This window comes from Pholcus phalangioides, unplaced genomic scaffold, assembly GCF_987345545.1.
Source record: "Pholcus phalangioides strain wild (caught in Gottingen) unplaced genomic scaffold, Ppha-v1.0 ptg000016l_1, whole genome shotgun sequence".
In the NCBI taxonomy this organism is placed as follows: Eukaryota; Metazoa; Arthropoda; class Arachnida; order Araneae; family Pholcidae; genus Pholcus; species Pholcus phalangioides.
Window position 1 is genome coordinate 495462 of NW_028301609.1, and position 14317 is coordinate 509778.

At 32.2% G+C, this 14317-nt stretch overlaps 1 protein-coding gene across 2 annotated transcripts in view; it reads left to right on the plus strand.

The window, feature by feature from the left end:
- The window catches only part of LOC149074696 (2-oxoglutarate dehydrogenase-like, mitochondrial), a 35670-nt gene extending 21353 nt beyond the window's left edge, over positions 1 to 14317 (plus strand). The window contains exons 12-22 of one of the 2 annotated variants that reach the window (XM_089245768.1): positions 1121 to 1273; positions 1978 to 2080; positions 2804 to 3074; positions 4486 to 4613; positions 6276 to 6454; positions 6907 to 6978; positions 7616 to 7741; positions 10307 to 10379; positions 10482 to 10645; positions 10807 to 10961; positions 13928 to 14317. In XM_089245768.1, the coding sequence (XP_089101894.1) occupies positions 1121 to 1273; positions 1978 to 2080; positions 2804 to 3074; positions 4486 to 4613; positions 6276 to 6454; positions 6907 to 6978; positions 7616 to 7741; positions 10307 to 10379; positions 10482 to 10645; positions 10807 to 10961; positions 13928 to 14027 (1524 nt within the window). In that variant the 3' untranslated portion in view covers positions 14028 to 14317. The remainder of the gene's footprint in view (positions 1 to 1120; positions 1274 to 1977; positions 2081 to 2803; positions 3075 to 4485; positions 4614 to 6275; positions 6455 to 6906; positions 6979 to 7615; positions 7742 to 10306; positions 10380 to 10481; positions 10646 to 10806; positions 10962 to 13927) is intronic. The other variant, XM_089245769.1, reaches the window with a different exon arrangement.

Sequence of the window (14317 nt, forward strand, 5' to 3'; positions counted from 1 at the left end):
AATACCTCGGCTAACGAATGTCTCGTCTTACTAATTTTTCAGCAAAGGAAAATTTTTTCATGATTTTTCTGCCTTATCTAATGAATATGGATTTGATTAATGAATATTTTCATTGATGTGGATGCATAGGCTAAGATAAAAGATTTGAGCTTAATTTTAGTGCCAATTATCATCAGAATTACTACGTACCACTCTAGCCCTATTAACTCGTGTCCCTTTCTGAGTGTTTTTGATCTGTTTCAAGTTAAATGAAAGATTCAACTAATAGAAAAGGCATTGAAAAGAAGGAGCCTGTGTTTTCATAGCATACATTCTTTCAGTGCAAGACAGTCTGGCTGAACAGTCATCAAGCTGAACAGTCTGGACATATTCTAGGAGCTTAGCTTTTCTATCTGCATGTTTCAAGTACAGAAATGAGCTGACCAAATCACAAATGGATGAGGACACCTATGATCTTGACTACATTGTAGCATATGACTAACGCCTATGACCAACACCAGCTTTAGTAGACTAAGCTGGTGTTGGTCATAGGCGTTAGTGTGAAATAAGATCTTCAGTGTCTTTCATTTTCCTGTTGATTCTCATTTATCAAATTCTGAAGCTGTTTATTTTAGCTTTCAGTGAGTTTTTGTCTTTTTTATAGTGCCACTTGATGTTTAAAAACTTATCTTCAAATTTTGGGCTGTTTCTGGAACAAATTCAACGATTTCAAATAGAAACCTTTGGGAAATTATGTTTCAGTTAATGAACATGATTCTGGAACAAATCATCTTTGTTAGCTGAGATATCACTGTATGTATATCTGCAAGCAGCATATTCCCCAAAATTCTAATCGTCTTGAAATGACGGCACCCGTGGCAAAGTAAATGATTTGACTGAACTTAAAATAATTTCTAATAGGCGGGGGAAAAATTCAGAGCTCTGTGCATTAGTCAGTTGCTTTTGAAAGGAACTAAGTTTTTCTCATCTACATTCTTGGCATCGGTGTTGTGCTATCTGCTATTTATTTGTATCTGTTTTTGCATTTCCAGTTTTGTTTATTATAATATTATATTGCTGAATCAGCAAAGTAAATATTTGTTGTCATTGCTAATTTTTTCCCCATAAAATATCTCATTAGGTTTGTTACAGACGAAATGGTCACAACGAAATTGATGAACCAATGTTTACTCAGCCATTAATGTACACTAAAATACGAAAGCAAATTCCTGTTTTGGATCAGTATGCTAAGAAACTTTTAGATGAAGGTGTCGTTACTGAAAAGGAAATTGAGGTTGCTATTTATATGCTTAGTACCATAGTAAAATACAATAATGTACCACTATATTTTGCATGCCTATTGGTGATTTTTTTTAAAATTTCAGTACTATTCATACTTGAGTGTTTGAATAGCCAAAATATCTGTTTAAATTACAATTTGATAAATTATAATTTTGATAATTTAATGTTTTTATATCTGTAAATATGATTTTAACCTATTGAAAATGATTAATGAAGGTGAAAATTCTCAATTTTAATGTTTCATTGTCAATTTCCATTGGAAAGTTTTTTACATTCCCAAGTGAAACATGAATGGTGATATCAATGTGTAGTGATCTGTTCTTCTATTTCACAAGATCAGTTCTGCATTGATAATCATGCCTTTTATCGAGAAGGAAATTGTTTCAAATCCTCTATTTTGCTTGTCACAAAAGAAGAGCTAGCTGAATGTCACATATCCTTAAACTTCACTTTTGGAGTATGACTTTAATGATGAGAAATAAGGGGGGAAAATGAGCTCAAAAAAGTTGATGAAATTAATTTTTTATATTGAGATTATGTTTATTAAATAACATTGTAAGGACTTACAGAGTTCTTCGGAGCAGTCTGACTGTACCTCACTATTTTATCAGTTGTAATAGAAGTAATGGCTATTGCCTACATTTGAGCAAATTGAAAGTGTTTTGTAACAATCACTTTTGTGTTATGCCTTTAAAGGAAGAAAAAGAAAAATATGAAAGCATACTTCAAGAGGCTTATCACGATGCAGAAAAACAATCCAAAATGTTTAATAAAGATTGGCTTGATTCACCATGGACAGGCAAGAATTTTTATTATTATTATAAAAAAACTAGATTGAGGGGTTACTTTCTTCATTCTGTGTTACATTATTTATGCTCTCAAAATAAAAATTTTATTTTACATATATAGCTAGAATTTATTAATTGTATTTTTAATTGGGTTGCTATATTTTTGAAATATATGACATCCATATTTTTATGGGCATCTTTTTCTCAGCCACCTCGTTGGGCATTTTGCCTGTTGTGGCGCTGTATTTGTATAATAGAATATTTTCTTAGTACAGTCTATACTCATTATAATGATCATATCAATTTTCCCCTCCTGTCAAAAGCATGAAATGCAAATTTTTACTTTTGGGTTTATCAGCTGGTTTGGATCCCTATTTGCTGCCAGAAACTTGAATGTTTAACCCCTATTGTTTTTGTGATTAAAATTGTGACAAATCATTATATGAAAATGACACTCGTAGAGTAACATGGGTAGAATAAACATTCAAATGTGATTTGTCAGGTTTTGGAAATTTGCACATTCATGCTTCTGGCACGAGGGGAGCAATATGTTATAGCAACCATTTTGTTACAACAATCGATGCAAAAAATCCCAAGTGTTTTCATATATTGACTGTCCTAAGTGTTTTCTTTTTGATATTATGAACTATCCAGTATAATGTCTTTGCTTTACTGAATTATTAATTGTCATTAAAATGAGCCTTAACTGTATATATACTCTTATTATATTTTAGGTTTTTTTGGAACGAAGAACCCTTACAAGTGTGAGCCATCTGGTGTTCCTGAAGAAACACTAAAACACATTGGTGTAGCTTTCAGTTCTCCACCCAGTGGGAATTTCAAAATACATCCAGGCATTTCACGTATTTTGAAGGCCCGCATGGAAATGGTTAAATCTCGTATGGTTGACTGGGCATTAGCTGAGGCTATTGCGTTTGGTTCACTCTTAAAGGATGGAATTCATGTTCGTCTCAGTGGGCAAGATGTTGAACGTGGAACTTTCAGGTTATTTATTGTTTAGAAAATTTGATATAAATTGGGATGCATTTTACCATAGCATTTTTTTTAATGCATTTACATATATAGGCAAACTTGGATAATTCAAATAATAGGAATTCCCCTTGAGTTTCTTATTAAATTTAATGTTGAAACTACCTGTTTATAATTCTGTTTTTCCCTCCCTAATGTTTTGGATAATTTGAAGTTTGATTCAAATATGTCACTTACAAAATGTCTCTTTTTTTTTCAGAATTCCTAGCTAACTTTTAGTCATCTTTTCTTTCATTGTGTGATTTACTGATCTTTTCCAGAATATATATACCACATGTATATACCACATTTAAACATTAAAAAAAATTACAAAAAACAACTTTTTGTTTACATACTGAGGGTGCAAAAATAGTGCAGGGTGGTTTTCGATTTCGCAAGTTGGCACTGACCCGCAGAATTGGTATGTGTATTTGTGGTAATTTTCTGCACAGACGGAATGTTTAAAAGCTAGAGAGTGCCAAAATTCTAATGACTTTTCTAAAAGTAAAGTATGTTGAAGATTCATATCACTCTAGCATTATTGTTAGTTTATTTTGGAATATCAATGAAACATTTTTTTTCATGTCCAAATAAAGTTCATAAGCTTGTTCAACTCCAAAATTTTATTTTATTTATTTATTTTTATTTTTTGTTTTTTTTTACGAAATGGTGGAAAATTAGAGACTAAAGTCACATTGAATCTTCTTACATAGAGGATGAAAACTGATCTAAGAAAGAAACAGGGTTCCTCATTTCTATGAGGAACAATTTTCTAACAACATTTGCAGCTTCTGCAAATGTTGTTAGAAAATTTAGAAAAAATAAGGCTGTTGGAGCTAGAAAATTATGTCTTCAAATCTCTAAGTCAACTTGCAAATTTTTGTTCAATGCTTAAGATCATTGGAAAGAAAATTACAAATTTTTACATGAAATAGTTTTTATGATTGTTTATGTTTGAAACAAACACTAATTGCAGCAAAAAGAAAATTATCCTATTAAGTTTTTTTTTTCATAAGTGTATGGCATTCAATACATTTTTTTATGAAAGTATAGTCACCCTATATTGATGAATTGGATAATTCGAGCTTTTTTGCGATCCCCTTTAGATTTGAATTAACCAAGTTCGACTGTATATATATTTTTTATTTATTTATACAGTCGAATCCTGTTTTAATGAATACCATTATAGCAAAAAACTTGTTTTAATGAACACTTTTCTAATCCCCCAGATAAGATTACATAGGAATAATGCTAAAACCTGGGATTCCGTTATAATGAAGTGATTCCTCCAGTCTCTTGGAGTTCATTATAACGGGATCCGACTGTATATGTTTAATTATATCAAAGTTCATTAATTTTTTTTTTAATTTCTTTTTCTTATCTGTAGCCATCGACATCATGTACTCCATCATCAGCTGATTGATAAGACAACGTATCGACCACTGTGCCAACTTTATCCTGATCAGGCACCGTATACAGTGTGCAATAGTTCGCTTTCTGAATATGGGGTTGTTGGTAAATTTTTTTCATTTCTTTTCAATCATCTGAAGTTATGTGTCGTAATTATTTTAATAAAAGCAGGATCTTAGTTATTTCCTTTGAAGGGCGTGTGTTTTTTATCTTTGTTACAACAGTGACTAGTAGCAAAATCTTCTTGGTACTTCAAATATGAACTGTTTGCTATTTGTCAAAAATGCATCAACATCTCTGAAAGCATGTGAAAGATTTCGTTAAAATTTAGTTTTTGAATTTATAATGAAATTTAAAATATATATTGTTCAATTTTGTAATACAGAATCCTGCCACTCCGCCGTATCAGTAACACTTAATTTCCTAGAAAAAAGACTTCATTCAAAATCTATATATATAAAATTGATTTTCTGTGTGTGTGTGTGTGTTCTCTATACAAATCTACAATTTTAGATTTTAGATCGATCATTGCCAAATTTTGCATATATACCAACTGGGACCCGACTTGAACGATAGGCTACTTTAAAATTTCGTCAGCCCAGGGCAAATGCCCCAAATGGGCAAAAAACTGTCCGGCAACAATGGTTTTTGGGCCTCAACAATCACTTTCCGAACGTTTACTTTGGTTACCGTGGTTCCCTAGCAATGTGTTTCAGACGTGTATATGCCTTTACAACGGTTTGTCACTTCTTTAATCCTGTTAGTATATGTATAATAGTTTATGCCTTTATAATGGTTTGCCACATTTTCAATATACTCTCAGTAATGAAGCTTTTTGAATAGACGTCATAATCATCATCAGCATCGCTTTGAGAGTCAGGAAAAGGGTGATCCTCATAGAAATCAGTGCTAAAATTGTCGATTTTACTGTAGAAATGCGGAAGTTAGTGGGATTTTCCGCCCCCATCAATAATTTTAAAAATTGTATTGAATTCTCGATTTTTGAAATATTGAGTTCGCTTAGAGTATATTGAGTTCACTTCTCAAGTATGAAAATTAATGTCTCCATATTGCCATATTGTCTCTTTTGATATTTATTTGCATAAATTCATGTGGGTTAGGATATTTTAAAATTAGTTATGAGCCCGTGAAAAGTGCATCGAAAAAATTCCACAGCTTTAACTAAGGACTTTTGGAAGCTGGAACAGACAGATGGATAACTTGAAGTTCAGGGGGGGGGGGATCGAAATACCTAGCGTCCCTTAAAAAAAGAAAAATGTACATTCATTTCTACATTTCTGTGTAAATCTAGATTTGTTTATTTCATGAATCGCGCAGGTCGCCATATTGGTTAACTTGGACACGGTTTGTATGTCCCTCAAGAAAAAGAGAGGGAGATATCACGTGATCCAAAAAAGCCTCATTGAAGAAAACCCGGGCAGCGCCGGGTATTATAGCTAGTCTATTATATAACCTCCATAACGAACACATCTTGTTTAATGGACAAAAATCTTGGTCCAATGGTGTACATCACCCATAGGTTCCCCTGTATTAGTAAATTTCTCCTCAAGATTTAGTGTTGCTGAAGTTACTCTTTTTATTGATGATTTTTTTTATATGCAGTTTTCTATTTTCCAAAAATTTATAGTTATGAAAATATGACTTGAAAGAACTGTGAAAATCATTATTTCAGCATTTTTCTGTGTATTGACATTTCTAAAACTACCATGTATTTTAACAAGACTGATAATAATTGTGGGTTTTCAGGGTTTGAGTTAGGATTCTCTATGACAAATCCCAATGCACTTGTTGTTTGGGAGGCTCAGTTCGGTGACTTTATGAACACATCTCAGTGTATCATTGATCAGTTCATCAGTAGCGGACAGGCAAAATGGGTTCGTCAAAGTGGAATGGTGATGTTGCTTCCTCATGGCATGGAAGGCATGGTAAGTGAATTAATTGAAAAAATCTGAATAATAACTCAAAGTTAAAGAAAGCAGAAAAAAAATTTAGCTCGTATATTTTGTTTAAAAAAAAGTATTGGCTATGTTCATGAAGCTGTTTCATAGCCTGTTAAGTATGGTATTTTATTTTATATATTAGGGGTTCTAAAGCACAAGGGATATAAAACATATACTTCACATTACACACTTATATAGTGTGAGTTAATGTGAATAAAATTTCTGAAGAAAAAACAATAGAAATTGAAAACAGGTATACATGATCTAAATAATTGTGCATCAAATAACAAGTGAGATATGTATTGTGACAGTTATAATTTGTAGACCTTTATAATAATAGTTATATAAATATCAGAACAGTAAAAAGTATTTTTATTGATATTATGTTTATATGATGACCTCTGTCTCAGTTGACATGTCTTTATGATTTCATTCAGGGTCCTGAACATTCTAGTGCACGTCCTGAACGTTTCCTGCAATTATGTTGTGAAGAGCCTGATGTTTTCCCTGTAAGTTCCCTTTTTCATTTCCATGTGTTCAGTTGAGTACTCACAAAAAATATGAGAATAGTTGCACAGTTCTTATGCAGTGTTTTAAGTTTCTGCAGCACCTAAAAATTTAATTACTGTTAACATAACAGTTAAAATTATTATATTACGATTACACATGAATTTTGTCACTACCACTGTTTTGAAAAATTTGAGCATTTTGTCACTGTAGTGAATTGCTGTTGAAGCAGTCTGAAGTTCTGAATGAAGATACTGTAGTTTAGGAAAATGCATTCATATTTTAGTATAAAATAATGTTGAATAATTACGATATAATTATTTAAATTTGTAATATAAAATTTCATGCACTGACAAGAGCTATTCACAAAAAAAGGAAAAAAGAGGGGGAGCATCAAGAATTTAATAAAGATTTCATTGTTTTTTTAGTTTATTTTTATTATTAGTATAAGTTTATTTCATTATTTAAAGAGAAAAAAAATATTTTTTATTTTTCAAAATTCCTAGAAAATTGAGAATGTTTTGCCTTGTATTTTTCATGTAAAATAGTTCGCAAAAAGGAAATCAAAAGTGCTCAAGGTTCTCATTATGTAGTTGATCTTTTAGGTGGTTAAAATCTCCTGAATTTTTAATTTTTCAGACGATAGATGAAGATTTTGCTATTCGACAGCTTCACGAATGCAACATGCAAGTAATCAATTGCAGCACACCTGCCAACTATTTTCATGTTCTTAGACGTCAGATTCTATTGCCGTTCCGCAAGCCTGTGAGAATTTTTTCTTTCCGGACGTTCAATTTATTTTTGTTTGCATTCAAGTGTAATATGTATAATCACTTTGAGGAGAATATTGTTTGTTTTCTTTGTTTTTGAGGGAATGGCTAAAGTTTTTTATTTTGCCTTTTCAAGTTTACTGTTCAAAATTTTTTTCTGGTGAATTTCTATGTATTTGATGCCCTTTTATAAGCATTCCTCAGAAACAAACCTCATGTTTGCTACACAACTCATACATAATACATTTTCCAGCATGCACCAATTCATTAGAAATTCCTCACAGAAATGTTTATGAAGTGTATGTGTGGTTTAGTAGTAAACATGATATCCCTAACTTCTGATGTCAAGTGCATATATCAGCAATTCTCAAACGGTGCTCTGCGGTCGCTCAAGGAAAATAAAAACAGTAAATTTGACAAAAAAAATATATATATACAGTCAAATCCCGTTACAACGAACTCCAAGAGACTGAGAAATCACTTCGTTATAAAGGAATTCCAGTTATTTTGCATTGTTCCTATGTAAGCGTATCTGGGGGGATTAGAAACGTGTTAATTAAAACGAGATTTCCTCTATATTTTCGTTAAAACGGGATTTCGACTGTGTGTGTGTATATATATATATATATTTTAGATAATGTATATATAAATCAGTATCTTTGATTTAAAAATAAAAAATAGGCTCACTGTGGGCTCTGCCGATGAAATTTTTTACCAAAAAGAGCTCCGTGATTCAAAAAAGGTTGAGAACCACTTTCCTATATGATGTGATCCTCAGTTTTGGAAGACAACTACAGTTGACGTTCATTTTTACTAGCCCGTACGAATAAGAAAAATGGTTTATAAATGGGAAAGACATTTATGTATGACATTGTTTGGGACCAAAAGATTAGTTCATAAAAACATGCAGTTCGTAAATTGGAGGTTTGTAAAGTTGAGTCGTCTGCGCTCTTTAACCGTGTATGTACTGTGAACACATTCTTCTGTGGAATTTCTAACAAATCGTACATGCCGGAATATGTGATCTATACCCACACGGGTAAAAGGCTTATATCCTGGGAGGGACAGAGCCTGGGTCGTATCTGGTCTGAATATGTGATCTGAGTGCATGTGCGGGCCCCTAACGTATTTTTGTTATCAGAGTTGTGCTTGTTGTTTCACGTTCTTGCTGGTGCTGCCATCTGTTTTCCATATTTTGAAGTGGAAGTGATAAATGCCTGAATTTTCATATTATGTAATTATAATGTTGAAGGACTTATTCAGGGATAAAATTCGAAAGAAAACATCTACTTGTAGACAACATAGAATGAACATTGTAGTAAATAGTAATGGACATGGGTTGACATGATTGTTAAATGTTTAAAATGATGTGGTAAACATGTGTATGTGTTCTATATATATATATATATATATGCTGTATATAATCGTGTATAAGCTGACCCCCCCCCCCCCACTTCAGGACCACCAAAACCGCAATAAATTGAAAACCCATGTATAAGCTGACCCCAAAAAATCTGTATTTTAGAGAAAAAAAATTCTTATAATTTCATGCAAAATGAATAGCTTGCGGAAATTTACAATAGAAAATCATTAAAACTTTTTTATCCATTTCTTCTGAGTCTCCAAGCTCATCGTAATCCATCAGATCATCATAGGGGGTGTGGCATCTTTGTTTTTATCGTCATCTTGGCTGTCATTGCCATTTTCAAAGAGGATATCCTCTTCAGTTCCGTCCATCGTATTGCTGATGTAGCACTTTTTGAAGGATTGGATGATAATTTCGGTGGAAACAGAATTCCCCGCCTCATGTACCCATTGGCACACTAAGCCAATGTCAGGTTTCTTCAAGGGTAGCACTTTTTGTAGTTTCTTTATCATCGGAACTCATCCATTCGATCCTCAAATTTCTCAAATAGTCTTTGATAGGCTTGTTGATGCTCACATCTAAAGGCTGTACAATCGACGCGTTAGCCCACCTGGTATTAAAGCCAATGATGTTTTCGATTTCTTTGCCTCGGGCTTGACATTATCGGTTCTGTGGTGTTTGAACATGACACCAATAATGCCGGTTTCTCGAACACTGCTACAAAAATTACTACTGATTGCGGAAGGCAATATTTTCTCATCAAAAACTGACCCAAGTATAAGCTGACCCCTCCACTTGAGGAACAAATTTTTCCACAAAAAAAAACTTGGCTTATACACAAGTTTGCCAGAATGCCAATGTGTATCCTCCATTGAAACGCATGTTACAAAACAGTTTAGGAAAATGATATGTATAGAGTATCATGGGTAGAGTGAACATTCAAATGTCATTTCCCAAGTTTCTGAAATTTGCACATTCATGTTTCTGGCATTGTGGGGGGGGGGGGGGGATTTTCACTTTAACAAGATTCAGACTGATGTAGGTGTGATAACACCAGTCTGGCTTTTTCGAATGTACCAAATTTAGTTTGATTTATAATTTTTTAATATTCCTCTATGTAATTCTTATTGTTCAAGTGAAATTCATTTCAAATATATTTTTTGGTACCTTAATTATGCTAGATTTGTGTTTCAGATGATCATTTTCACTCCAAAATCTTTGCTTCGTCATCCTGATGCTCGCTCAAGCTTTGATTTAATGAATGAAGGTATAAATTTAAATTTTATTATTGTTTTGCATAATCATATTTTTTGCAAAGTATTATATTTCTTGTGGATCAAAACTTTTTGGTGTGCTCTCAATATTTTAGGCACTGTCTTCCAACGTGTGATCACTGATGATGGTCCTGCAAACCAAGTACCAGATGCAGTGAAAAAGGTAGTTTTTTGTACAGGAAGAGCTTACTATGATTTATTTAAAGAGCGAAAAGTTCGACAGTTGGAAGATAAAGTAGCAATCGTACGAGTGGAGCAGGTGAAGCTCTATTTTAATCATTACATAGTTCTTTATATTTGAAAATATAAAATCATCTTTTTCTTAATCACAAAATAGTCCTTATTTTGAAAAAATCCTCATGTTTTTCCCCCATCGCTATTAAAAACTGTTTTATTTTAAAATTATCTATTTTTTTACAGCTCTGTCCATTTCCTTTTGATTTGCTGAAAGAAGAAATTGATAAATATCCAAATGCACAGTTGGTCTGGGCACAAGAGGAACATAAAAATCAGGGCTGGTGGGGATATATCCAACCACGAATTGCAGCTATAACAAATCATATGCGACTTATTGAGTGAGAGACATTTTCAATTGCTTATTTATTGAAGTTTTGTTCATTCTTAGTATGATTTGATCACTTATACATAGATATTCATGATTGATAATTTACATAATACACTACCAGATATCTTTTCTTTTAAAAAATATAAAATTCTTTTGGATCTAATCCCTCTCTTAATTTGTCAAGCTTAATATATATAAAGGCTGTCTATAGAAGTCAGTTTTTATAAGTTTAAATAAAAATATAGTAAGTTTAAAAAAAAATTTATTTTCGTCACCCCCACCCATAGTATCCTATGTTATACAGGGTGATCCAAAAGTTATGCACCCTGTTCTAAAATATTTTATTTTTAAAATGCTGTCAAGAAATAAATAATATATATATATAGAAAACTGTACATTATGAAAATTAAATTTTTTGTCGAAACTCACACACATCAGCACCATAGGCAGCTGTAATATGCAGTCTAGTGAAAAAACATGGTAAACATTTTACAATATATATTAGTTCAAATGAAACAACATTTATGGATACAAAAACAAAGTTTGTTTCAAAATGTCATAATGTGTTCAAAATATGAGCATTTTGCATGAATACAAGCATATATTTTTTTGCCAGGTTTCAGACCACTTTTTTTCAGGGTGAGCGCGCCACACATCAGATTTTAGTCAAATGCAGAGGCTTTTCATGATAGATATGCAGATTTTCAATGCATCAAATTCTGTTATTTTGGCTGTTAACATAACCTGTTAGATGGAACCAGACTTCATCTGTAAAGAACACAGAATCAAGATTATCATTACTATTTTCATCAATGAAGAATCTGAGCCATCTACAGTAATGCAGATATTTGATCTGTTCAGGAGCATAGGCATTAAACTCTGATTTCTTCAGGACTCTGCAAACAGCCCCAAAAATTAACCACAATAACCCAAAATCAGTTATAAAAGAGGTTTCATAATTTTCCCATCAATAATTCTATCGATTTTATTAAACAATTATAGAAAAAATATAGAATCCATTTAATGACTTTTTAGGATAATCCTTCTGGTCAAATTGACTAGCCATGGTGCTTATAGGTAGAATTAAAAATATCTTGGTCAGTTTTGATTTTCAGCAAACAACATTTGGACAGTATAATGCTCAACTACTTTCAGGAAAAGTCATAAAATTTTAAGATTCTTAAAAAAAAGGGTTCTTCATAAAACAGGAGCAAGAACTTCAGAAACGATCAAAATGATCAGCTTGATGCTTCTAGTGTTAACACGGCATAACAGTCTGAAAAGTATGGTTTTTATTATAAACTCTGGCCATGAAAGCCTGCCTTCTCTTTACATTATATTTTAATTAAAAATTGTCAAAATCATGTTATCAAAATTTAAAAAAAAATAAGTCACAGCGTTGTATGCATTTAGTTTTCTGAAAGGAGACAAGAAATTTGCCTGATAAAGCTCCTGACATTGAGCTTCTTTCTATGTCTTATGTTTTCTAGGCCATGCTGAAACAAAAAAATTGTCTTGGGCTAAATTTAAAATGCAAACACTGAGCCCATAAAAATTTTTTAAAATAAGTAAAATTGCTTAGCTTACATCCATAGCTGTGCTGTGCAATAGCACACAGGCACTCTGCTCCGATTTCATTCAGAGCATGAAATTGGAGCAGTGAACTTATATTTTTCACAACCAATCACAGACCTTTTCCAGATTATCTTCATCCCTTATGAACTGATCACTGCCTTTGTGGTGAAATCTGTACTCTTAATCCATTATTTAGCAACATGTAAGTGAACCACACATTTAAAGCACATGGTATGGCAGCTGCTAGAAATGTCACACTCTGGATCGAAGCGATTTTTGAAAAGAAAAATAAAAGGAATAAAGTCAAGAAAATAATTAGATGGATAGAAGACAAAGAAGAAAAAGTGATCCCACAAATACCAAAACAATCAGTAGTAAACGTACAGACTGTGCCACCTCGCTGTTCACAAAGAAAAAAGAAATTCAACTATAAAGGAGACTGATGGGGTAGAGAAACAGAGTATAAATGCTGCAGAAATCGTATAATTTAAATCAAAGAAAAAACCAGTTATAATTTTATATTAGATTCATGATTTTTATATTTGATTTATGATTTAAAAATGTGATTTAGGATTTTATATTTGAATTAGGATTTTAATATGGGATATAGGATTATAAATTTGATTTATGATTATATATGTAGATTACGATCATGTAAGTTCCTTATACCTAATTTCATTCTTTTATGTTTACATTATATTTTGTAATATATGTTTTTGATATGTAAATAAATTGCCAGAGAGGTACCCAGTCCATATCAAAGCCGCTTGTAAGTTCTCTCTTAATGCAGCTTTGGTCCATATGGATAATGAGCTGATATTGCTATATGTCGATACGACCAGGATATCCCATTGTTGATGATGTCTTCGATAAATATTTTTAGTTCCTTAAGTGGTAAACAGTATTCTTGATGGATCAGTGAATTGTCTTTCATTACTTCAAAAACTAAAAATGTCTTCCAAAGGATTCAAACAGAAAACTCTTCTATTGCCTCAAGAATTAAAGACATCTAAAGATGAAAACTGCCAGTTTCTGAAAAGCATTGAAAAAGAACTGAAATTCACAACATCCTTTCTACTAAAAAATATTTCTTTCATTTGTAATTAGAGATGGGATGAAAAAATTAATATAGTTTTTTAATTAGTTTGTTGTGCTAAGATTTACACAGATGTTCGGCCAAATAGAAGCAGAATATTCGTCCCATCTCTATTTGTAATTCTTATTTACAGTTAATTGTTTATATTCTTGTTTACAGGTTTTTTTTAAAATAGCTGTGTACTTTTGAGTTTGATTTGCCAAGTGACGTTAACAAAAATGATCAATTAGTATAAGCAGGTTTTTTATTGAACAATGTATGAAACCTATTCTGTTAATTATTGAATTTTTTTTCTTTTTTTATAGTTACGCTGGACGCGCTGTATCTCCTTCAACTGCAACTGGAAGCAAACATGTGCACAAAAAAGAACATGAAAGGTTTTTATCGGATACTTTTGCCTTGTAGATTATTTACACCAGTGCGCTGCGTTTGGATGTTTTCAAAGCGGTTACAGTATGTGCTTTTCTAAAGAAAAACTGGTAAAATTTTCATAGGATGCACAATTGTTATATAGATTATGATGATGCAAAAAAAAAAATTGGAACTTAGATTAGATCCTGATGCCATGGAAGTAAGCCTTTTAGATCTGGTTGTGCATTTTAGTTGATTAGGTTATTTTGTGTGGGTTTTTTAAGGGTATGGCTTAAAATTCGCGGGTATTGTGATATAGGAGAATAAAAGTGGAGAATATTGAG